The sequence below is a fragment of the Monodelphis domestica genome, chromosome 3, assembly GCF_027887165.1.
Source record: "Monodelphis domestica isolate mMonDom1 chromosome 3, mMonDom1.pri, whole genome shotgun sequence".
Taxonomy (NCBI): Eukaryota; Metazoa; Chordata; class Mammalia; order Didelphimorphia; family Didelphidae; genus Monodelphis; species Monodelphis domestica.
Window position 1 is genome coordinate 74368849 of NC_077229.1, and position 23163 is coordinate 74392011.

Consider the following 23163-nt stretch of genomic DNA (forward strand, 5'->3'; position numbering starts at 1 on the left):
CAAACCTTTTAGAGACTGAGTGCCCAAATCACCTTCACTCCACATATGAGCTGCCCCTTTACCTCAGACAGAGGAGGGAGGAAGCACTCCCTTTGGATTGATGGGCAGAAGGGCAGGTGATAAAATGTCCTCAGGTGCATATGGAGAGGGGGAAGGGAGTGGTCCCCTCTGACACATGTGCCACAGGTTCACCAGCATGGGGCTAGGCAATTGACTTGCCTAGGGTCACATAGCTAGTCAGTGTCTCAGGCCAAGTTTGAACCCAGGACCTCCTCTCTCTATGCCTGGCTCTCAATCCAATGAGCCATCTAGTTGCCCCTAGTCCATGTATTCTTCCCAGGAGGAAACAGACAAAGTTGAATTCATTTACACAACTAGTAACAGTCAGGGCCAAGATTTAAACCTAGATCAGCTGGATCCAAATCCAGTTCCCTTGTATTGTATTATCCTGTGCTATTCTCTGAAATCAGAGAATAGGGAAATCCTTCTGACCTCATATAAGGCAGCAAAACATGAGTTTTACAAATCTGATGGAAACTGCTGTCTAAATCTGACAGAAGATTGTGCCCAGCTCTAACCCTTCTCACTTTCTCCTCCTCCTAGGTCAAGAAAGAAGAGCTAAGCTTATGTGGAGCTTAGTCCATCAGCATCTTATTCTGGGTAATAAAAAAATAAAATAAAATGGATACCTGTTTTCCACTGCTAAAACTGAAGCATCACTGTGTGAGAGCAACAGGGGAGAGAGAAGAGAGAGAGAAACCAACCAATGGGGAGAGAAGAGAGGAAGGAGCAAGAGAGAGAGAGAGAGAGAGAGACCACTGCTAGCACACTGAGACGAGGAGAATGGCCGAAGAGGAGAGAGAAGCAGAGCACTGGCTGCACCGCCATGGGAAGGCGGGACTGTCTCAGCATCCCCCGGCCCGCCAGACTGCTCCCCCGCAGCTCGCCCTGACCGAATGAATGGTCAGCTGAGTCCCTGCTCCCCCAGCCCAATCAGCTAAGAGAGAAGGGCCTTCAGCAAGGCTCACTTCATTCCATACTCTGGTTTGTGAACAGGGCAGCACCGTTCAGAGCAGGAGGGATGGCAAACCCTCATCTCAGAGTTTTGTTTTGTTTTTTTTTTTGTTTTTTTTAAGGGGACTATGTTTTAGCAGGACAAACTGTTCACATTTTAGAAGCAGAGACAAGATTCCTTCTTACAGTTGGCAGAACCCACCACATTTGGCAGCAGCAGATGGCCAGAGCTCCACTCTGAGATGCAGGGTTTGTTGTTCACACTGGCTCTGAAACTTCAGTGTCATCATGTTGCCTGTGTTCTGAAAGGGTTTTTCATTTAAAAGAAAAATTTTGGGTTTGTTTTTAAGAGATTCTTCAAAGGAGCACTTTTTTCTTTTTCTTTTCTTTTTTTTTAAAGTTTGTCTCTGAAATCTTAGCGGTGGACCTGGGAGATAAAAGAATCTTACCAGAAAATTTTTAAGAAATCTAAATTAGAATCACCAACCTGGACAAGAACTTTCAGAGAATTTTAAAGTTTCCTCATTCAGCCTCTTCTTCCTACAAGGGATCACAGTCAGTGAGGGAAATGGGGCCCAGGCCCTGATACCTCATGGGGTCCATCCTGAGGAGGCTTTCACATTTTTCTCTATACTTTTCATAGGCTATTGTCTGGACTCTACTCTGAAAACCAGCCTTTTCTGTAAGATGAACCGTGCGCTTAACAAGGGGATGGGGCTCCAGGCCATGGTGGCGCTGGAGGAGAAGATGCTAGGCTGCCTGCCCTGTTCACTCCTACTGAGGAAGGGGAAAAGTAGGGGCTCCTGGGGATTATATTGGTTTTGAAGTAAAGACTCAAAGACATTACTGAAGTGGGCTGAAAAAGGGAAGGAAGCGTTATGGGCAAACCGGCAGTTGTTGGAAGGTGGCCTTTTAAATAGCTGGTGGCTTCTTTGGTGACTTTCTACTTTTCCAAAGGTAGCTGGAGGAGTCCTTAAAAACACAAACCAACCACAAACAAGGCCCAAGAAAGAAACCTTGGAGACCGACCCCTCCAGGTGTGGAACACCAATTACAGCATCCTCATGATTGGGAAAAGATGCTGGAGGTGACATATCAGAGAGCACATTTTAAATGACCCAGCCAGTCTTTCTAAGCTCTACCCAAACTCATAGGGCAACTCCAGACAGGACTGCTGGGGCTCTTATTTGACTTCACGCAGTCTTTTTAGAAAAACTGAGTGCTGGGAACATTCAACTTCTTGTCCTCCTGTTGTCAAACTCTCTAAATTTGGAAGAAGTCTACCTCCTAATTGGCAAGGGTCGGCAGAGTGTGACTTAACTAAATGTAGATAATTTTTTTAAACCTTCCAGAATTAAGTTAGCTTTATGATCAAGGGGCATGAAGGGTTTCTGGCCTGAAAGATGGGGGCAAATTATTTCGCTTATCACTTAGAGAAATTCTAAATTGGCCCCTCCTGCCAGTATACTAAAATGCTATAAACTGCAGTAGTTGTTTTGTTTTGTTTTCTTTTGTTTTGTTTTTTTATTTGAAAGCCAACCCCTCTGGTTTCTGTCCTTGAGGTTTTCTAGCCGACCACTTAAGCAAATCTGCCTTCATCTGTAGTTTTCCAAGACTTTTCCCTACCCTTTTCCTTTCAGAGATCAGTGATCAAGTGTCATTAGATTTCCACCCCAAACTCTGTTCTGGACAACAGTGCTGGTGATCTGAGACCTGCGGTACCAGGAAGTACCACCATTTTGGTTTTGTCCCGAAGCTTACACAGATGGCAAAAACAAAAAAACACCACCACAAAATCCCTCTCCCTCTCACCCTAACCTAACCCCCCCACCCCCACCCGAACAGCAAATCGGCCATTCTATCCTAAAAAGAAAAAAGCCTCCAGAGTTTAGACATCTAAAATGTACAGATAACGGGTACATATGGGCCACCTTCCTTCCTGTGAGATGGACTCTTTTATTTATTAACATTGCCGAAGGGCTTTAAAAATTTTTTTCTTCCTTCTGGGTAGGCTGCATAGTGCATAGAGTTTTGAAATAGGTTTAAACTATAACCCTTTCTGCAATGCAATCCATTGGGTAATGTCCCCCCACCCCCACCCCCCTCCTTATTTCACTGGTTGGAATGCTTTTGCCTCTGCTCTGTGGCTTTTTTTTTCCTTTTAATTTTTTTTCTTTGTAGCAAGTTACTCTGAGTTTTATAAATCCCATGAACATCAGTGTCAGCACGATGTTACTTTTGATTTTTGGTCAGTTTGTTTTAAGCTGTTTGCCATCAATAAAATATTAATAAAAACACTCTTGCATTCGTACTTGGAGCTAGAATTCATTTAAGAGGGAAGTAGTCAACAAGCTCCCAAAGCCCTGGGGACCACTTTACTAGGTAAGCAAAGCAGAGGGACTCCACCCCTTTAATGAATCCCTTCACTTGCTCAGGACTGCAATTGGCCTTCCTTTCTGCAATGATTGGAAGTTATTGGGAAGGATGCTGATCCACAGAAGTGGGTTTACTCAGCTAGGCTGCTGGGGACCTGTGTGCCTGGACCAGGGTGAAGTCCTGAGCAGCAAGCTGGATTCCCCTCCCCTGAGGGTCAAAGGAAGTACTTGCAGGGAGCTGCAGAGTCTGATTCCTTCTGAATATTGGGCTTCCTGCAAATTGCTCCTGAGATGAATGTGGAGAGGCAGGCAGGAAATGGGAGCTTTGTTGAGGCTGCTTTCCTAGGCCTGTTCCTCCAAAGCCTTTCATCTCCCAAGAGCCATTGGAGGTGACTTCTGGCCAACAGGGGCAGTCCAGAAGAGAGGCTCGAGTTCTTTTCCCCCACAGCCCCTTCCTATCACACCCTGCCTTTGGGAGCAGAAGCAGCCCTTTGAATATTTCCCAATCCTTCTAGTCCAGAGGACTTTCTCCAAATGCCCAGTTGAGTAGCACCTACTATGTGGCCCGTCCCTAGGTGGTCACCTTTTCTGTTTTCCAGAGTGAACCAGAGAAACAGACCTGAACTGAAACGGTAGGAAAACGATCCCTTAGTAGCTGACCTCAGCAGCCACTGGAAAACTTGTCTTTAGCAAAATCAATCAAGATTATCATGTCCCGGATGGCAAAGTGAAGCCTTGTTTTTAGCAACTAGGACAGGGACCAGACTGGCAATTTCATTGGTATTGGTAACCATATGGGCAATGACCCACCAATCCATATTACCTTCTATCATTTTTGGTTACTGGAGAATTGAGGTAAAATGACTGGTCCAAGGTCTCGTGGTCATGTTAGGATTTGGATTCTGCTCTTTCTGGCAGTGACTCCTGTTCTCAAGGGAAATGAACTCCAACTCTTAATGCCCATTAAATACACTGAGTAGGCCGAAAAGCAAGAGAAAACATGGATCTTTGGTCTGCCTTCCAGGAACCCGGCTTGGACGCGGCAGGCTGCACTATTTGGGGGGCAGGAGGGCTGGTTTAGATGACTGCTAGGGGCCAGTCCAGCCAGAAGATAAGGGGGAAGTCGAGGAGCCAAATACTAGCCGCTTCCCGCCTGGGCTCTGCCCCCAGGGGGCTCCCCCTGCAGGCTGGGGAATCTGGGCATGCGAAAGCTCTCTGGGCCAAAAAGTGTCAGGCGAAACCCGAGCCGAACCAACCCAGCAGTTTTATTAGTCAGGGTTCCGGGGCGGGGACACGCGGGGACAGGCAGGCAGGAAGGGCCGGCTCCGCTCACCGGCACCCGCACTCGTCCACCACCATGTCCTCGTAGTGCCGCAGCACCACGTTGTCGCTGTTGTCGTAGAAGAGCACGGAGATGGGCGAGAGTTTGACGGGCACGCAGCACGGCGGGGGCGTCGCGGTCGGGGCCACCGAGTGCATCAGGGACTGCATGACGGCGTGGTTGAAGCTGGACATCTTGGTGGCGGCGGGGAAGAAGCAGTGCCCTTGGCAGTAGTTGGCCATGAAGCCTCGCGGGGCGATGATCCAGTTGTGCCAGCCCACATCCCGGAAGTTGATGTAGAGCTGTCTAGCCTTGCAGGGAGGGTCCAGGCCTTCCGGAGGGGCCAGGTGGGTGGCCCGGCGCTTCCTGAGGGGGGGCCGGCAGAGCTGGGGCTCCAGGGTCACCACCAGCAGGGAGGCCTCCAGGGACTGCCCCAGCTCGGCACACAAGCCTCGAGGCAAGCCGCTGTCTCCGCCCGCAGGCGAGAGCTCCAGCACCAAGCTCAGGTTCTGGGGGACGCTGGCATTCCCCAAGGGGCCCAAGCCCAGCAGCTCGAAGTGCAGCGGCTCACGCAGCGCGGGCACCGGCCGGCTCAGCAGGGGCCGCCCCCACAGCTGCGAGCCGTGGCCCTGGAACAGACTCAGCTCCCAGCCTTGGCCAGCGGCGAGGGCTCTGGGGGCGCCGAAGTTCAGTTCCAGGCGGACCAGCGTCAGCTGCTCCCTAGGCTCTAGGAAGGAGAGGTTGAAGAAAAGAGGCTTCTCCAGGCACAGGGAGCCCAGGGCTGGCTCCAGTGGGGCAGCGGCTCCTAGGGTCCAAAGTGGCGGGTGAGCGGCGCACTGGGCGGAGCCCCTCCCCCTCCCCCCCGAGCCCCGCCCTCGGGGCCGGGAGAAGCCGGGAGCAGGACCTGGAGCCACCGTGGGCGCATTTAGGCTGTGCGAGCCGGGCCAGTTCGAGCACCCCTCCCCCCGACTAAGGGAAGCCTCCCTCCTCTCCTACGGAGCTGCCCACCGATCCCCCATTTACCGCCATCGAGGACGTGCCGGACGATGTTCCCGGGGACGCCCAGCTCCTTCACGTGGCAGGGCAGGGGCTCGGGCTCCTGGGGCACCTCTGGCCCTTCGCCCCCGGCCCCGTGGCTCTCTGCGGCCTGGGGGGCCCTTCGGAAAAGCCGCCACATGACTGGGGGGACGGGCCGGGTGGGAGGGGGTCCCGGGGGCGGCCGCAGCCCCAGGGCCTGGAGCAGGGCACTGCCTTGGGGGGAGAGGGGGCTGGGCTGGGGCTGGGCCAAAGCGGGCGGGGGCAGGGACTGGGGCAGGAGCAGGAGCAGGAGCCAGGGCAGGGGGGCGAGAAGCTGCTGCTGCTGCTGCTGCTGCAGGGACCGCATCTTCCTTGACTCCAGCCACCCTAGAGAAGTCTGCCGCTGGCCAAGCGCCTGCTCCGGGCCCACTTATAGTTCAGGGCACCCCTGGGGCGCGAGGGCACGGGGCGGGGGGCGGCGGGAGGGTCTCACCCCGCCATTGGCCAGGGAGGTGTGAGAGCGCCTCCCCCTCCCCATCCGGAGCCCAGAAGGATGGGGCGAGGGGGGGGGGGGGGTCGCCGTCTCTCGCATCCCAGTGCCCCACTCCGGGGGACCTTCCTGCCCTCAGCCCCGGCGGGCGGATGCGGCCTTGTGAATTCCCGGGGGTGGGGTTAAGGGGGAGTCTCCCCTCCCCAGGCAGGGAGCGCGGGCTGGCCAGTGGGGAGGGGAGGGGCGGGGGAGGGGCACTAGACGGCACTGGCCAGAGCGGCCCCAGGGGTCTGCAGCCCCCTAGAAGCGCTTGTCTTTCACCAGCCCGTTCCTCAAAGGCTTCCTGGAGAGGACAAAGGAAGAGGGAGCTGAAGCGGCCTCCTCTGCCCACCTCAGCCCTCCCCCAGCCCGAGGCTGCCATGGTTACTCACTCTTCTTTCCAGCGCTTGGGGGGCGGCGGGGAGCTGCCCTCTTTCCCAGAGGCCAGGGCCCGGGCGCCGTCTCCGGCTTCGTCGTACTCCCTCACGTCGCTCACCTCTCGGACCTGGCCCGTCAGCACCTTGGCCGCGAACACCACTATGTACTGGGGGCGTCGAGAAACGGACAAGGGGGCAAAGATGAAACGGCAGCCGCATCCCTCCTCCATCCCCAGCCTCCGGACAGAGCGGGGCCCCTTTGCAGAAACTGCCAAGCCTGCCCTTCCAGCTGGCCTGGAGTCCCAAGTGAAGGAGGCGGCAGAGGCAGGGCTTGAAGCCCCCACCTCTGAGAGGCAGCTGGGGTCACTCTTTTGCCTCAGTTTCTTCATCCACAAAATGGGCCTAATAATAGCATCTCCCTCCCAGGGATCTGAGCACAAACATTCATCCGCTGTCAGCCTGTTAGCCTGGCACTAGATCCATGCTTCCCTCGTCAGCGGGCCTTTGATCCCCCTCCCCCGGCACCAGCTCTCCCCTTCCTAAAACTCAGCGACTTTCTCCCTGAGGAAACTTCAATGACTTTCCACAACCTTCAGGGGGAAATTCTTCCTCCTCTCTCCCTTCCCCTCCAAGGAAGAATGTGAGAAAAGCCCTTCAAGGGCCCACCTGGCTCTGCCCCTCTGATCCCAGGCTGGCCCGTCCTGGCACTCGGTTGAGTTCAATATTTGCAACCCTATTTAGGGTTTTCTTGGCCAATTTCCTTCCCTAGCTCTTTTTATGGGTGAGAAAACTGAGGGAAACAGGGTTGAGTGACTTGCCCAGGATCTCCTATCTCCAGGCCAGACTCTCTATCCACTGGGCCACCTAGCAGCCCCTTCCTGTCTGCTTGATTCCCCTCAACCCTAGGATCCAAGGACCTTGGCCCTTTTGCTGTTCCTTGAACAAAACATCTCCCCGCTTAGCTCAAGTTCTACCTTCTGCAAGAAGCCTTTCCCAGCCCCTGCGCCCCCGAAGCTAGTGCCTTCCATCCACTCTTGGTGGATTCTCTAGGCGATATCCAGGCTGTTTCCCCCTCAAGAAGGAATGGAAACTCCCTGAGGGAAAGGCCTGTTTCATTTCTGTCTTTGCAATAAATGCTTCTTGAATTTATATTGAATTGAAAACGGTCCTGGGATCTCAGATCCTGGGCACAGAAGAGGAAATGCACCTCCCTTCCTTCATTTCAGGACACCAAAGGCTGGCAAAGAGGGGAGAAAAGGGAGGCAGGAAATAGCAAAAGGGAAAGTTATGCAAAAGCAAAAAAGACATTCATTGATTTTTTTTTTAATTACCCTGGCTGGGAAGCAAGAGTTATTTTCCCATTTGGCAGATGGGAAAACTGAGGGCCAGCCTTGGAGTCAGGAAGACTCATCTTCCAGAATTCAAATCTGACTTCAGACACTTCCTAGCTGTGTGACCCTGGGCAAGTCACTTAACCCTGTCTGCCTCAGTTTCCTCTTCTGTAAAACTAGCTGGAGAAGGAAATGGCAAACCACTCCAGGCTCAACATCCTAAAGAGTCAGACACCACTGGAACAACTGAACAACAAAGAAGAAACTAAGGCTTTCACAGCCCTTCGTCACCCAGGTAGCTGTCCTGTACGGGGCTCATATCCCTCATATCTCATCAAGACTATTCACCAGCCGTGGAACCACAACAAAACCCCTCTCCTACCAAGTCTCAGTTTCTTTATCTCTAAAGTGGTAATAATTCTTGTGATGCCCACATCTGTTGTGGGGAAACCTTGTTGTTAACTCTAGAGTTCTAAGAAAATATGGACTGACATTATTCAAAAGAGGCAGTATGTTCTAGTTGGGACAATGGATTATTGGATTTGGATTCAGAAGACTAAGATTCCAAAATTGACTCTGCCACTTGCTAAGCCTGAGTTCAAATCCAGCCCCAGTCTTGGGCAAACCATTTTTACCCACTTGCCTCAGTTTCTTCATCTACAAAAGGGGATGATAACGGCATCTCCCTCCCAGGGTTTTTGTAAAGGATAAATGAAAGAATATTTGTAAAGCTAATTTAACACAGTGTCTGACCCACAATAAGTACTACCTAAATGTTTGCTGTTATTGTTGTTGTTATTATTATTTGTGTGACCCTGGACATGTCCCTTTCTCTGATTTGGGTTTCATTTGCACTGGAATAATAGATTATTGTTGTTCAGTCATGTCCTACTCTTCACAACCCCATTTAGGGTTTTCTTGGCAAAGATACTTGGATTAGTTTGCCATTTCCTTCTCTGGATCATTTTATAGATGAGGAAACTGAGGCAGATAGGGTTGAGTGATTTGCCCAGTAAGTATCTGAGGCTGGGGGCTGGCCACTTTGCCACCCAGCTGCCCCACAGTAATCATAATAACTGGCATTTCCAGGAATTATCCCCAGTCATCCCATCACATATGGGCTTTTCCATTTTACAGAGAAGGAAAGTGAGGCTCAGAAAGTTTCTACATTTCCTTCAATGATGAGATTTGAACTCAAGTCTTCTTGATTCTTCAGTTCAGAACTCTCACCCCAATATCATGCCTTTTACCTCTCAGTCCAATTATTGCCAGAAAGATGATAGACCCTTCCAAGAGACAGGCAGCCAGGTAGAGAGAGCAATGGGCTTGGAGTCAAGAAGACCTGAGTTCAAATCCTGCCTTGGACATTTCTTAGCTGTGTAACCCCTGAGCAAGTCACTTAACCTCTGCCTGCCTCTGTTTCCTCATTTCTAAAATGGGATTAAAAGAGCACCACCCTCTCAGGGTTCTTGAGAGAATCAATGAGACAATAATAATAGCTAACATTTTTATAGTGATTACTATGTGCTGGGCAATACTATATAATATAAATCATCTATGATATGTAAATGCTATAGATGGCTAGCATTTGTAAGTAGAGTAGCATTTCTATTTTCTATAAAAATTTATGAATGTATAATAATCATGGTACTTCAAGGCAAAATAATAAAAAGAAACTTCTAAATAGATCATGTTCCATGTAATCCTACATACATGCATGCTTATAAATGTCATGGTTGCCTCCTCTCTGTTCTCCTGCACCCCCCAAGCCCCTTCCCCTCCTCTAGGCTTACCCCACCAAGGCAGCCCTGGTCGGAGGCAGACCCACCCTTCCCCAGGGCTCACCAGAAACCAGTAGATATTCATAAGCAGGAGGGTGAGCAGCAGGGCATTGAAGAAGAAGTAGAAAGGGATGTCAGGGACGGAGAGCAGGCTGCAGTGACACGTGGCGTACAGCACTTTGAGAGGGAACCAGTAAAGGCGGAACCAGAACCTTGGGGAGAAGGTGGAAGGCACAGAGTAGGACGATTAGGGAACTTGGGGGGCCGAAGCCACTTGCCCAGCATCCCAGAGCGAAACAAGTGAGCCAGTGGCCATTAGAACTGGGAAGTTCTCCAATGAGTCCAATGCTTTGTCTGTCCACCATCCAGGAGATGCCCGTGTGCTGCAGCTGCCTGACCCAGCCAGGGTGAAATAGAGGGGCGAGGGAGGGGACCGGGCAGCAGGGCAGGTGGGCAGTGGGGGGAAGCGTCAATCCAGGGCATCGCTCACCAGCTAAGGCTGAAGCTGATACAACCCAAGTCAGAGATGAAGTCATTGAGGCGATGATAGACGCCACCTCGAAATTTAAAGTAGACGTTGAGTTTAGTGAATTCCAGCTGGACGTCATTGATGTCATGGAGGAAGAGGACAAGGATTCCCACATTGTGGTACCTGGTGGAGTGGAGTGGGGTCAGGGATGTCAGAGCTGGGAGGGACCTTAGAACCTGGAATGACAGGGCTGGGAGTTCACTTAGAACCTAGAATGTCAGAGCTGGGAGGGACCTTAGAACCTAGAATGTCAGAGCTGGGAGGGAGCTTAGAACCTAATATGTCAGAGCTGGGAGGGAGCTTAGAACCTGGAATGACAGGGCTGGGAGGGAGCTTAGAACCCAGAATGTCAGAGCTGGGAGAGACCTTAGAACAGGGAATGTCAGAGCTGGGAGAGTCCTTAGAACAGAGAATGTCAGAGCTGGGAGGGAGCTTAGAACAGAGAATGTCAGAGCTGGGAGAGTCCTTAGAACAGAGAATGTCAGAGCTGGGAGAGTCCTTAGAACAGAGAATGTCAGAGCTGGGAGGGAGCTTAGAACCTAGAATGTCAGAGCTGGGAGGGAGCTTAGAACCTGGAATGACAGGGCTGGGAGGGAGCTTAGAACCCAGAATGTCAGAGCTGGGAGGGAGCTTAGAACAGGGAATGTCAGAGCTGGGAGAGTCCTTAGAGCAGAGAATGTCAGAGCTGGGAGGACCCTTAGAACAGAGAATGTCAGAGCTGGGAGAGTCCTTAGAACAGAGAATGTCAGAGCTGGGAGGGAGCTTAGAACAGAGAATGTCAGAGCTGGGAGAGACCTTGGAAAGTCAGAGCTATGAGGTCTTTAGAAGCTGTCTAGTCAAATTCTACCATCTCACCCACTTTATAGAGGGGCAAATTCAGGCTTAATGAGACCAAGTGCCAAGGTCACACACAGTCAATGATAGATCTGGACCTTGAACTCGTGACACTGACCTGAAGGCATAGGAGAAGACGATTAGAATAAGGGTGACAACATGGTGTAAGAGCATCACCACTGAGTCCTTGCGCCAGGCGTCCATGTAGAGGGTAGCATAGATGGAATGCCCGTAGAAGCTGCCCTGCAGCAGGTAGGCCACAGCAATGTCCCTGGGTACCTCCATGCCTGGCTTCCAGTCTAGGAAAGGAACAGTCAGTCACCCCTCAGATCCCTGCTCCCCCAAGCCCTTTCCTAGCCAAAGTCTTATTAAAACTGCTCAACAGGCAGAATTCACCCCATTTTGCTTCGTTCCTCGGGGCACAAAGAAGGGAAGGAACTTGCTGAAGTTCATAGCAAAAGGCAGGGGCAGAAAGAAGCTAGAACCCAAGCTAGAACTCATGACTCCTAGCCACAAGTTGCAAGTGCCCTCCCTAATCCTCCACCTACCTAAAAATAAGCACAAGCAGCAATCTGTCTGTAAGCTGACAGAGCGATCCCTGAAGAATGTCCAGAATCAGATCAGAAGTTCCCTTCTTAGTCCCTGATAGAAAAGCTATTCCTAAGCCCTGCTTATGACTCACCTCCTACAGGCAGCCTTCCCTGACCTACCTCACCCACGTCTCCAGTTATCCCAAGGGCAAAAGCTGCTCTAAGCTACACTCTCCAAGCAGTGTCATTACTGTTGTACCCCCTATTTCTTCCCCCCATCCAGGGGATCCCCTAGAATGCTCTCTGTCCTGCCTGCTTAGATAAAGGATTCCCCAAGGCAGGCAATCTCCCCCCAGATTAGGGATAGCCCTGGGGTCCCTTCTCTCGCTCAGTACAGTGCAGGTACATGCCAGTATGGGGATTGGGTGGGAGGGTAAGATGCGAAGGGGGCACAGTGGCTGAGAGGGGTCCTTGGTTTGGGGAGGGAAGAGGAAACGGGGTCCTACCATAAAAGACAGAAGGTGGGTCATGGAAGAAGGGGTAGTTGGTGCCAAAGAGCAGGTAGGCGCTGTAGCCCCAGGCTGTGGAGTAGAAGAGGAATTTCCAGGCACTCTCGGGCATCTTGGCAGCATCCTTGGGTTGCAGTTGGCACCATCTGGCCAGCGGCTGTGGAAGAAGAGGGCGAGCCTGAGAGGCATTGCACAGTCTCACACACCAGCATTCCCCCAGGCCAGGGTTAGTAGAAAGAGCATTGGACGAGGCCAACTAGGACCTTGGGCAAAGCTCTTCCCCTCTAGACGCCTCAGTTTCTTCATCCACAAGATGGGGATGGTAAAGCCGGCACTCTATGGCAAAATGATTATGGAGTTAGAACAGAGCTGTCTTTTTTACTCTAACTAAAGGTAAGTCTCATTTCCTGGCTGAAGCCTTCATTTCCACAACTAGAAAAAGAGGGGGGATAGACGAGATCATTTCTAAGGTCTCCTCAGCTCTGAACCCTGAGTTTAAAAGGTCTCAAGGTCTGCTTGGCTCGTGAGCTACCGGACGCAGGCTCTCCATGCCCACACAGGCACCAGCTGACTCCCTTCTGGCCCCCTGGCAGAGCGACGGGCTTTCTCAGGGGGGAAATAGTTGATAACTAACCCTTTCCCAGATGGGGCTACCCTAGACTGGTCCAGGCGGGGGAAGAGCTGAAGTGTGGGAGTGAGAAGCAGCCAATGTGCCCACAGCCCCAGGAGCGGCTGGGATGGCAGAGAACCTCAGGCACCACCAAGGCAACCCTGATTCTTGTTCCCTGCCCAACCAGCTGACCCTGGGGCAGTACCAGAGGGGAGGCCCTATCTCCTCAACAATTCCCAGCCTTCCTCCTCTCTCCCTCCCTCCTCATCCAACCCACACTCTTAGCTAAACTTAGACCTCAGCTGTCTGGATGTAGGTAAGAGAAGAGGCAGAGGGGACTGGGAGGAGGACAGAGAGAGGCAGGAAGGGCATGGAAGGGAGATGGGGAGGGGAGGAATGGAGAATGCCACATTGTGAGAAGAGGCTAAGGGGGTGATTCCTTCTACCCCTCCCCACAGAGGCTAGCCTTCCACTAGGAGGGGTCCCGAGGCTTTAGGGCAGGAATCCCTGAGTGGCCTTTGATGAGGATCAGATATTCTGGGCTCTGGGAATAACTCTTGCCCCTGCCCTCCCTCCTCCATTTCCCCCAAAATGGGAAGGGGGTACCAGAGCAGGGCCATGTTGCCATGGTGACAGGGGAGGCACTCCAGTTTCCACTGGCAACCATGCTGAGAGAGCCCCTCCCAGGCAGTTCTAGAAGGGAGATGCTGTCAGTCCAGCTCCCTTCTTTGGCACACCCAGCCCTTCTCCCCTCCCCTTTTTTCCACCTCACTCCCTTCTCCCTAGAGAATGGGGTTCCCTATCCAGCCCTTGTGCCCTCCATCTCCATCTTCTGCTCTCTTTCAGACCCAAATTTGCACCCTCTCCCCTGTAGGCATCATATCGTTTGTGCAAGGTCCTGTTGCCTTCTGTTCAGGGTGCCCCATTTTAAGACACATTGACAAGTGGGGGCTGCCCCAGAGAGAAGAGTCCTGGATTTCCGAAAGAAGCCCTAGAGGCTAGTTAGACCCTCTGCTGAGGAGACAGGGACGTGGCCCCTGGGTTCTCCAGTGTTGGCCTGGCTCTCGCATGAAGAGGCAGAATTAGTTTTGTTCTCCTTGGCCCCAGAGAGCAGAACTGGGGTGGGGAGTGTTTGGTGGGGTCAGTAACAGACCAGGGATCAAAGGGAGAGTTGCAAAACATTCCCAGCTACCCCAGAGGGGATTGGGCTGCCCCATTCAAGCAAAGGCTGGATGGCCACAAATCTGGCAAGTTGAAGAGGAGGTTCCTGCTCAAGTATAGGTTTGATTAGATGTGTGCTGTGCCCCCTCCTAATTCTAGTTTCCTTTATTCTCTCTTATGGTAACTTCCAATTCTATAGTATCTACTCCATGCCAGGCATCATGCTAAGCTCTCTACAGATTTCTCATTTGATCCTCACGATGACCCTGGGAGGTGGGTATAATTACTATCTCCATTTTATAGATGAGGAAACTGAGGTAAACAGGTAAAGTGACTTGTCTACAGTCATATAGCTAGAAAACTATCTGAGGCAAGATTTGAGATCAGGTCTTCTTTCTTTTAAAACCCTTATTTGCTGTCTTAGAATTGATTCTAAGTATTGATTCCAAGGCAGAGGAGTGATAAAATTGGGGCTATTGGAATTGACTTGTCCAGAGTCACACGGCCAAGGAAGACTAGATTTGAACCCAGGACCCCCTGCCTCCAGGCTTGGTTCTCTCTCTATCCATTGAATCACCTAGCTGCCTCTTGCACTCAGATCTTCTTGACTCCAGGCACTCTACCCACTGTGCCACCTCCTAACTGAGAACCTAGGAGTCCATGGAAGGAGCCCAGGCTCTGGGGCATAGTTCCCGAGGCTCCCCTTCCATCTTCCCTCACAAAGCATCTCTCTTAAAGCTCAGAGCTGCTCTGTCATCATAGGTGGCTAGTTACAGAGTCCCAGGTGGGGGCAGCTCTCTTTGGCCACCTGCTGAGACCCAGCTCAGAATCCAGACCTTCCTGAATGAAAGGCAGAGGGTCGTGGGAAGGGCATTTCCTTTCCTGGCTTATAGATCCTGAACCCGGTGCCCTCCCATAACACTGAGGTCACTCACAAAGAAATGTTGTTCCAAGGAATTCTGGAGCCCCTGTGTTAGTAGCTGTGGGGCAGGACTAGACAAGAAAGGGTCAGCTGTGCTGGCCAGATCAAGGACTCCGCATCATCCCTGGATCTCAATGATCCGGGCCATGTCTGCCTGGGGCAAGCCTGCCAGAAGTCACAATGCCTACACGCTTGAGATGAGTCAATGATGTGACCGGACAGCTCATTAGACCTCGGGCTTCATTAATAAGCAGAAGGGGGAGGGGGAGCAGTCCCGGGGAGACTTGCTCTGGACCAAGGACCCATGTAGAAGCTTGGGTCCAATTCTGCACATCACATTTTAGGGAAGGACATTGGTAAGTGGAAGTTTGATGAGGGGCAACTGAGAGGTTGAGGCACTGGATTGGAGGAAGGCAGGCAGGCAGGAAGGAGATTTAGTCAGAAGAGAAGACTCCAGAAAGGGGCTCTTAACCTTTTGTATGCTATCTTGGGGTTCCTTTTGGCCTTAGTCTGGGGAAATCGATGCACCCCGGGTCTCAGAATCCCATTTTTAAGTGCAGAAAATGCAACAGAGGATCACAAAGGAAACCAATTCTATTAACACAAAATCATCAGTTTGGAAAAACATAGCTCTCAGGTTAAGAAGCCCTGAAAGTGCGAGGGGCAGGGCAAACAGCTTTCTCCAAATATTTGGTGGAAAGGACCAGACTTGCTCTACTCAGGCACACAGGTGCTGGGCATCAGTGGCCACCCTAAAGAGAAACATTCCCAACTCTCAAGCTTCCCCAAATAGAGGGAGGCTGCTTCAGGCTTCCCTATCACTCTTGTTCAGGAAGGGAGGTGGTCTAGGAGTCCTGAAACTCTAGTTTTCTCAGCCTGAGCAGAGGTGTGGAGGTTAAGAAATAAGACTGCCAGACCCAAGCTAGAAGAGGGTGTGGGGTCTGACTCAGGGCTGCGGCCCCGAGCCTGAACAAGGACCCCTCCCAGGGGGTCCTCCTAGCAAGCTGACACTATGTCCCATGTCCTGGGAACACAAGGGACAGTTTCTTCCCTGGTGGAGAAAGGCTCCATTGTTAGGGTCACTGGATCCCCTAGCACAGCCTCCCCACCCCCTGTGCAGTTTCCCAGGGCTGCTTCCAGCCAACCCCCAGACAGCAGAATCCTGGGGGCTGGGGCGTGCGTGTGTCAAAATCTCTCTTTCTCTAGACTGAGAGCCAAGAGCCGGGAGTCGGGAGGTGTCCAGGGCCTGGAGCCTCTCCAGGAAGGGGCCCCCTGCTCTCCTGGGGCAGGTCATGGGAGCCCAGTCGGCCCCCTCTAGCTCAGCACCAGGGGGCGGAGGACAGGGCCAGGCCACAGGATGGAGGGGCCTGCATTCCGCCAGTTCCCCAGGGAGCCCGGGAAAGCAAAGTCAGCCCCAGCTCTGACCCCAGCCACCGGGGCTCCCCGCAGTCACCTTCCAAGGACGCCGCAGGGCGGGGGCTCCCAGGCGCCTGAACACTGCCCTTCACAGCTCAACCTCATCCCTGTGGCCATCTCTTCTCTCTCGGTCGCTCCACGGACCTTCCCGCCCGGGCCCCCCAGCGGCTCCTGGGCCAGTCCCTACAGCCGACCCGGCGTCCCCCCCACCCGACCCAGGTCACGTGAGCGCCCCTTTCCTCCCCCGGGCGCGTAAGTCCAGGGCTCCTCTTAAGGGGGTCCTCGGTGGCCCAGTCCCCCATTCCGGGGGGCGCCTGCACCTGCGCACAGAGCAGCCCCCTCCCGGCCCCAGTTGGGGCCTGAGCTCACCGCTGCGGGCTAAGCCCCTTCCCTGGGGTAGGCCCCGACCCCCGCTGGCCCAAGCCCCCCACCCTGGGCCAGGCCTACGCCCCCTGCCCTTCCCCCTCGACCCGGAGGGCACCACTGACCCGAAAGAGGCCGGCGGCAGCGGCGCGGCGCAGCGCTGTCCAGGCGAGGCCGGCCAGCAGCAGCAGCAGCAGCTCGGCGGCCGCCAGGTGCGCGTGCTGGGCCCAGCTCCGGCGGCTCCGCTCCCAGCCGCAGTCTGCACAGCCCCGCGCCGCCTCCAGCAGGCTCCGGTAGCTCCGCTGCAGCAGCTGTGCGTAGCTCGGCATGGGCTCCGGCCCGGGCCCCGGTCCCGGCGCCATGCCTGCCCGACACCCGCCACCGGGCCCGCGGGGAACCCTCGCCCGGCTCCTGCCCGGCTGCCCACCCGCCCTCCTCGAGCGCACGTCACCCGCCGCGGTGGGGGGGAGGGGGGGGGGAGGCGCCCCGCCGGCAGCCGGAGGGGGGCGAGGAGGGTGGGCAGCCTGGGAAGGAAGAGCAGCTGGAGGAGGAGGAGGAGGAGGAGGAGGAGGAGGAGGAGGAGGAGGAGGAGGAGGAGGAGGCGGCAAGGGAGGGAGAGGAGGAAGGAGGGAAGGAGGTGGCGCCCCGCCAGCAGCCGAAGCTGGCCGTGGGATGGGGGTCAGCAGCACCGAGGGGCAAGAACAGCAGCTGGAGGAGGAGGAGGGGCCCCGCAGGCGGCTCGGGTGGGTGGGTGGGCAGCACTGAGGAGGAAGAGCAGCTGGTGGGGGAGGTTCAGGCTCCGCCCCTGGGCCGCCTCTCCGTTCCCCAAAGTGGGGGACACGCCACCGCCACTAGCCTGGGAAACCCCGCCCCCTTTTCAGACAGGGAAACTGAGGTCAAGAGAGAGGAAAGCGTTAGACCTGAGATCCCACACAGAGCCTAGTACTGGTCCCCGGAGTTCCAAATCATACCTCAGAGCAGCGCCCCCAGCTCCAGTCCAACAAGCCGAGGAGAGGGCTGCAATCTCATCCCTTACGGCCATCAGAGCCTCCCAACAATGAGACCGGCTGCCCGGGGGGATGATTTCCTCCTCTTTGGAGGGGTCCAGGCCGGGACTATATGCTGATCTCAAACTCCCCTGTCCCCCCCAGCAGGAGAATGCTGTGAAGTGCGTTTCTACATGGGCTGGGAGACCTTACAGTAGGAGACCCCCGTGAGGAGGGCGCCAGGCTCGAGGCTCTTGTCCTCTCGGGCAACTCGGGATTCTGAACCAGCCCCCAGGAGTCCTTGAGGCTCTGAAAGACCACCCCATCCATCTGGCCACCCTCTGACCCAGGAAAAAGAGGGAGTCAAATAAAAAAAAGAGAGAGAGAGAGAGAGAGTGGCTGCTTTCTTTTTCCTGGGACCATTTTACCCGGAAGGGTTGGCTTCGAGGCTGGAACTCTTGTGGTCCAGACTTTCCTTAGAAGGTTTGAACCAAGAAGGGTTCAGGAAATGCCATCACTTCTGTGTCTCTTCTCACCCTGCCCCCCCCCCCCATCCAGCATACCTGAAAAGGCTATCTCAGTGCCATTCTGTCTCTCAAAGAAGTCAAGTGACTTGTCCAGAGTCAACATTCGAACTCCAGACCCCAGACTCCCGGGGCCAGAACTCTTTACATTTTTCCACACACTCATCTAATCCCATCTCCCTCCTCCTCCCCACTTCAGGATTTCTCATTTATAGCCTCTTTGTGATGATAACCTCCAAATTCAAAGGATTGAAAGGTGAGCTTGGTCTTGATCTGGGCACACCTGACTTGTTTTCCTTTTGGCCTCTTAGAAAAGCTAGAGATGAGGGAGTCGGGGCACCCAAGGGGGATGGAGGTGATCTGTGAGCTGGACCAGGAGGAGAGCTGAAAGTTCTATTAGGGAAAGAAAGATGAGATGGGCAGCTTTTTCCAGGCCTATTTTACAAGAGTCAGAACCCACCCCACCTCCTTTAGTGGTTTAAAAGGACGATGCTTACTGGGAGACTATCCTATTTTCTCATTTCTCCAGTGAAATGGCCAAGAAATGATGACCAAGCCATCCCACCAGAATGAAAGAAACACTAGGTAGTAAATGTTATTTGCCAGATAACTAAGCACTGGAAGCAAGTAACCCAGTCCCTGCCTTCAAGGGGTTTACATTCTAAAGGGGAAGATAACTCAAATAGGATTGGGTGATCTGTGTTTTGGCAGTAAAGATTTATTGTTTTCTGAACCAAAATTGGAAAGTGGCATGGGGACAAAGGATTAGGAGGGAAGGGAAGGGAAGAGAAGAAAAGGGAAGGGAAGGGAAGGGGAGGGGAGGAAAAGGAAGGAAATCATGAATCATGAAGATGATTCTGGGTTTTAGCCTGACACACAGAATGCTCACCCACCTACAAGAATGGTCTGAGTGGGAGTCTGGAGTGCGGAGGGAGTTGAAGGTGCAGGAGTATAACTGAGCAGGTAACTCCCTTATTATTCCCATTAGAATGATTTCCAAATCTCCCCACTTCCTTTCTCCATTTGCTATGATGGCTAAGCCATTCTACTTCCTTATTTCTCAGGTTCACAGATTTACGGTTAGAAAAGGACCTTAGCCACCCAGTCCAGACCCCCTCCTGTTATGGATGAGGAAATGGATGCCCAGGAGTGCTCTGTGTGCTGCCCCATGCTGCTTCTATTTGATGGTTCCAGAACCACCCTACTTCTTCATTTCTCTAGCTGAGGTGGATCCCCACAGGAAGACCCACTGCTTTACTCAGCCTCTCTGTAAGGAGGAGCTGGTTAGACTGCTCAGGCTCCCCAAGGGCCATAGAAATGAGAGAATACATATATGATGAGGTGTATTCTCTCCCCCTCCAGTCTTCCCAGAGCACCTCCAATTGGCTTCGCCCAGCAATTCAACATGCATTTCTTGACATCTACTTATGCACCGGGCACTGTGCCAAGCATTGTGAACACAAAGACCAAAGTTCTTCCCATCATGCCTTCTTCCCCCAGGAAACTTATCCCTGGGAAATCTCATTATTCTGCAAAATTGAATTTGCTTGGTTCTCAAATCTCATCAATACTTCCTGATCCCTTCTTTTTGACTAGAAGAGCAGGGCCATGGGCTCCATCACTTCTCTTTAAAGTTGAGGCTCAGGGGGCAGCTGGGTGGCACAGTGGACAGAGCACCAGGCCTGGAAATGAGGAGTTCTGGGTTCAAGTCTTGATCCAGATTCCCAGCTATGTGACCCTGGAAAAGTCATTTAACCCCCTTTGTCTAACCCTTCCTTGCCTTTCTGTCTTAGTTATGACTAAGAGAAGGTGAAGTTTAAAAAAAAAAAGGCCGGGAGGGAGTTCAGCAGTTTTTCTCCCTATTTCCCACCATACATATTTGGAATTCTCCAATATGGCCCCTTCATGGCTTACCGCACCCCCCTTTTTAGCTTCCTTTTGGGTATTGTCTTCCCTCCTTAGAGTGTAAGTTCTTTGAAGGTAGGGACCATATTTGTTTTTATTTGTATTTGTATCACCAGTGCTTAGCACACAGTAGACACTTCAAAAAATATTTGACTGGGGCAGCTAGGTAGCACAGCGAATGAAGCCCAGGACTAGAGACAGGAGGTCCTGAGTTCAAATTTAGATTCATACTTCGTAGCAGTGTGACCCAGGGCAAGTTCGAATAAACTAGCTCTTATTGCTGTCTTGGAATTGATACTATCAGCTGTTACTTTATTGATAAATGATACTTTCTATCACTCCTAAGACAGAAGGTAAGGGTAAACACATTTAACTGATTAGAGTTCAATTCCCTGCCCTCAGGAGTTCCCATTCTACCTCCATTATACCTATCTGTAGATGGGGTAACCCTCTCCAAAGAAGACCCATTGCTAGTTTCATCAAGTGTTTCTTTCCTTAGCACAGTGTCTGGCCAGCGCTTGGTGACAATGAAATAAATATTTACCCATGAATGGGGTCAGACTCTTTAATGCCCAGAATGGCTCTCACTCTGGCCAGGCAGCAGAAACTGGACCCTGGACGAGCTTCCCCCTCCCCCAGAGCTTAGCAGGAGGCCTGGCCTGGGCCCAACCTGCTGAGTGGCATTCAGGAGTGGAATGGCCCCTTCCCAGCCTTTCCAGTTCCTTTCTTCTGGCTGGTTTTTCAGGGATGAGAGGCAATGCACAGGAGGCCTTCCCCCCATCCTGGCCACCTCCAGCTCAGTGGTGGGCTGTTCCAAAGTTGCTCAGGTCCCCTATCTGATTGCTGCAGGGCTCATCAGTAACCAGAGAGCCATCTCTGGCAGGTTCTCCTCAAATTTCAGCAGAAGGGTGGCAGCCGATCAGGGGACAGGCTTTCCCAACAGCTGTGGGAGGGCACAATGAAATGGCCGGGCCACCCGCTCCTCGGCCTTTCCTGCCTGCTGACTTGGAGACAGGCGAAGGTGCCCCTTCAGCCCATGGATTCAGCTCACCCCCGGGGTGGGTGCTACCAGAGAAACAGGCCAGGCTAGGGAGCAAAACCAGGTTTCACCATCCCTGGAAATTCCTTGAGAAGTACTGGCTCGCCTGTCATTTCCCATCATGCTGGGCAGTCGGAAACTCCATGGGCCCAACACAAACCTCTTTCCTATTTCCCACAAGCCCGTCTCGGAGGCCAATATTCAGCCCAACAGCTGTCGCCGGGCCTGGGTGAGAGTTAGGGCCATCTGCTCAGGGATGGCAGCTGGGGGAAGGCGGCCAGGATCACCCACTCAGAGTGCCATTCTAGAATCTCAGATTTGGAGGGAACCTCCGAAGGAATTCTTTTCCCTACTATCATGGCATTACATAGTATTGGGTTTTAAAAACTCTTACTCACCTTCTGTCTTAAGATCCAGTTGCAAGGCAGAGGAGGGCTGAAGGCTAGGGAACTGGGGTCACCCAGTGAGGGAGAGCCCGCGGTCTGCAGGCTGGGCGCTCGTCCATCCTTGGAGCCACCCAGCTGCTTTAAGGTTTGCAGACATTTCCTCATCTGGACCTCTCAGGTTCATCCCCAGCGCTCCCTGCAGTTTTCGAGTAGCCACTCCTGATAACCGCATCCCAGGCCCATCCGCCCTCATTGTTAGGAGGCGATCCCAGCTAAAGGACACCCACAGAAGCCAGACCCACCAGCACCTTCTCACCAAAGACATTTTCATTACCAGCCACAGGCTGAGCCCGCTAATGGCCACGAGGCACCTGCTTTCCGAGCTAAGCATCTGGCAGAGACCTGGGACACTGCGGTGCCCCGTCACAAGGACAAGGAGAGAAAGCTGCCTCAGCGTCCCAGGGCCATCACTTACTGACTCGGAGACCTTGGGCAGCTCATGGGATCAGTGGCCAAAGGAGCATTCTTTAAGTGCAGAGCTGACCAGCCAGCCATCCCCCACTCAATAAACTCCAGCGACTTCTGGTGCCGGTAGGATAAAACGTTCATTCTCATGTTTGGCTTTTAAGAGGCACTTCCTAGCCATGTGACCTTGAGCAAGTCACTTGACCCCAACTGCCTGGCCCTCTACTTTGGATGCTAACACTGGAAAGTAAGCTTTAAGAAAATAAATCAACTTTTTTAAAAAGGCCTCCAGGTGGATAGATTCAAATTCTTCCTGAGGAACTTTTCTGTGCCTGTTCTGGTATAATTCTGGGCAACTCATTTCACCTTTTTGCCTCAGTTTCCTTATGTCAACCATCCCCATTTTTTTTAAACCCTCACCTTGTCTTAGAATTAATACTATCGGTTCCAAGGATTAAGAGGGGTGATTGGGCTTAAGTATCGGAGGCTGGATTTGAACCCATCTTGCCTCCATCCCCGTTTTTCCTGCCCACTGCGTCCCCAGAGAGGTAAGCTTCTCCACAGAAGTTGTATTTATTCTGTCTGTACTTGCACATGCATGCTGCCTTTTCTCGCTGATCGATTGGCTCTGAGATCACCTAGTGGAGAACATGGAGAACTCCTGTGGGAGGCGTCCAGTGCTAAGCTCAAGGGTACAAAGAGGCAGAGACACGGCTCCCGCCTGACTGCCTGTCTTCACGAGGCTCACAGTCTGAATGTGGAGGTGACATACAAACACACAGAGGAGCCCTCTTACTCTATCCAGGGCAACTGGAGGAAATCATAGGTGAAGCGACTGGCTTTAACAGGGAGGGGGAGAGATTAGAGCAGAAGCCTGAGGGAAGACAGGAGGAAGAAGCGAGCAGGGCAACTGTTCCCAATGTGGAGGACAGCCGTCAAAAGGAATGAAGTTGAGGCAATTAGGTGGCCCGATGGATAGAGCTCCAGCCTTGGAGTTGGGAGAGAGAAGGAGCAGTCAAGGCGCCCTCAACATTTATGGGGAAGTTAGGAGTAAGGGAGGGTTTGGGGGGAAGATGGGGACACTTCGGAGATGTGAGTTTGGGGAACAGGAGAGAGATGAGGACTGGGTCAGTAGATCTGAAAACTAAACAGAGATGATAATGGAAGCCACTGGAGCCTCTGCGATCACCAAGGGAAGCAGTAGAGGGAGGAGAGGACCCAGGACAGTCCTGGGGGCCC

General features: G+C 52.9%; 3 protein-coding genes and 1 long non-coding RNA gene across 5 annotated transcripts in view; 2 read left to right on the forward strand and 2 right to left on the reverse strand.

Annotated features, from left to right (window-relative positions):
* UPF1 (UPF1 RNA helicase and ATPase) overlaps nucleotides 1-3311 on the forward strand; it is a 70137-nt gene extending 66826 nt beyond the window's left edge. For both annotated transcript variants that reach the window (XM_003340740.4, XM_056822155.1), the window contains exon 24: nucleotides 604-3311. The gene's annotated coding sequence lies outside the window, so the exon portion shown is untranslated. The remainder of the gene's footprint in view (nucleotides 1-603) is intronic.
* A 1323-nt stretch (nucleotides 3312-4634) lies between these two features.
* GDF1 (growth differentiation factor 1) lies at nucleotides 4635-6094 on the reverse strand. Its single transcript, XM_001370408.5, has 2 exons — nucleotides 5734-6094; nucleotides 4635-5515 (listed from the first exon to the last, which is right to left on the reverse strand). The coding sequence occupies exons 1-2, from the start codon at nucleotides 6092-6094 to the stop codon at nucleotides 4719-4721; spliced, it is 1158 nt and encodes a 385-aa protein (XP_001370445.3). The 3' UTR covers nucleotides 4635-4718.
* On the reverse strand, nucleotides 4635-17163 carry CERS1 (ceramide synthase 1). The gene is made up of 7 exons (XM_001370431.5): nucleotides 16745-17163; nucleotides 12145-12304; nucleotides 11227-11407; nucleotides 10236-10397; nucleotides 9810-9957; nucleotides 6649-6800; nucleotides 4635-6560 (listed from the first exon to the last, which is right to left on the reverse strand). Exons 1-7 carry the CDS (start codon nucleotides 16979-16981, stop codon nucleotides 6518-6520), a joined length of 1083 nt encoding a protein of 360 aa, XP_001370468.3. The 5' UTR covers nucleotides 16982-17163; the 3' UTR covers nucleotides 4635-6517.
* On the forward strand, nucleotides 15948-20585 carry LOC103098315 (uncharacterized). Its single transcript, XR_465789.3, has 4 exons — nucleotides 15948-16475; nucleotides 17774-18385; nucleotides 18998-19092; nucleotides 19194-20585. It is a non-coding gene; the product is annotated as an uncharacterized LOC103098315 (long non-coding RNA).
* Nucleotides 20586-23163: the final 2578 nt, after the last annotated feature.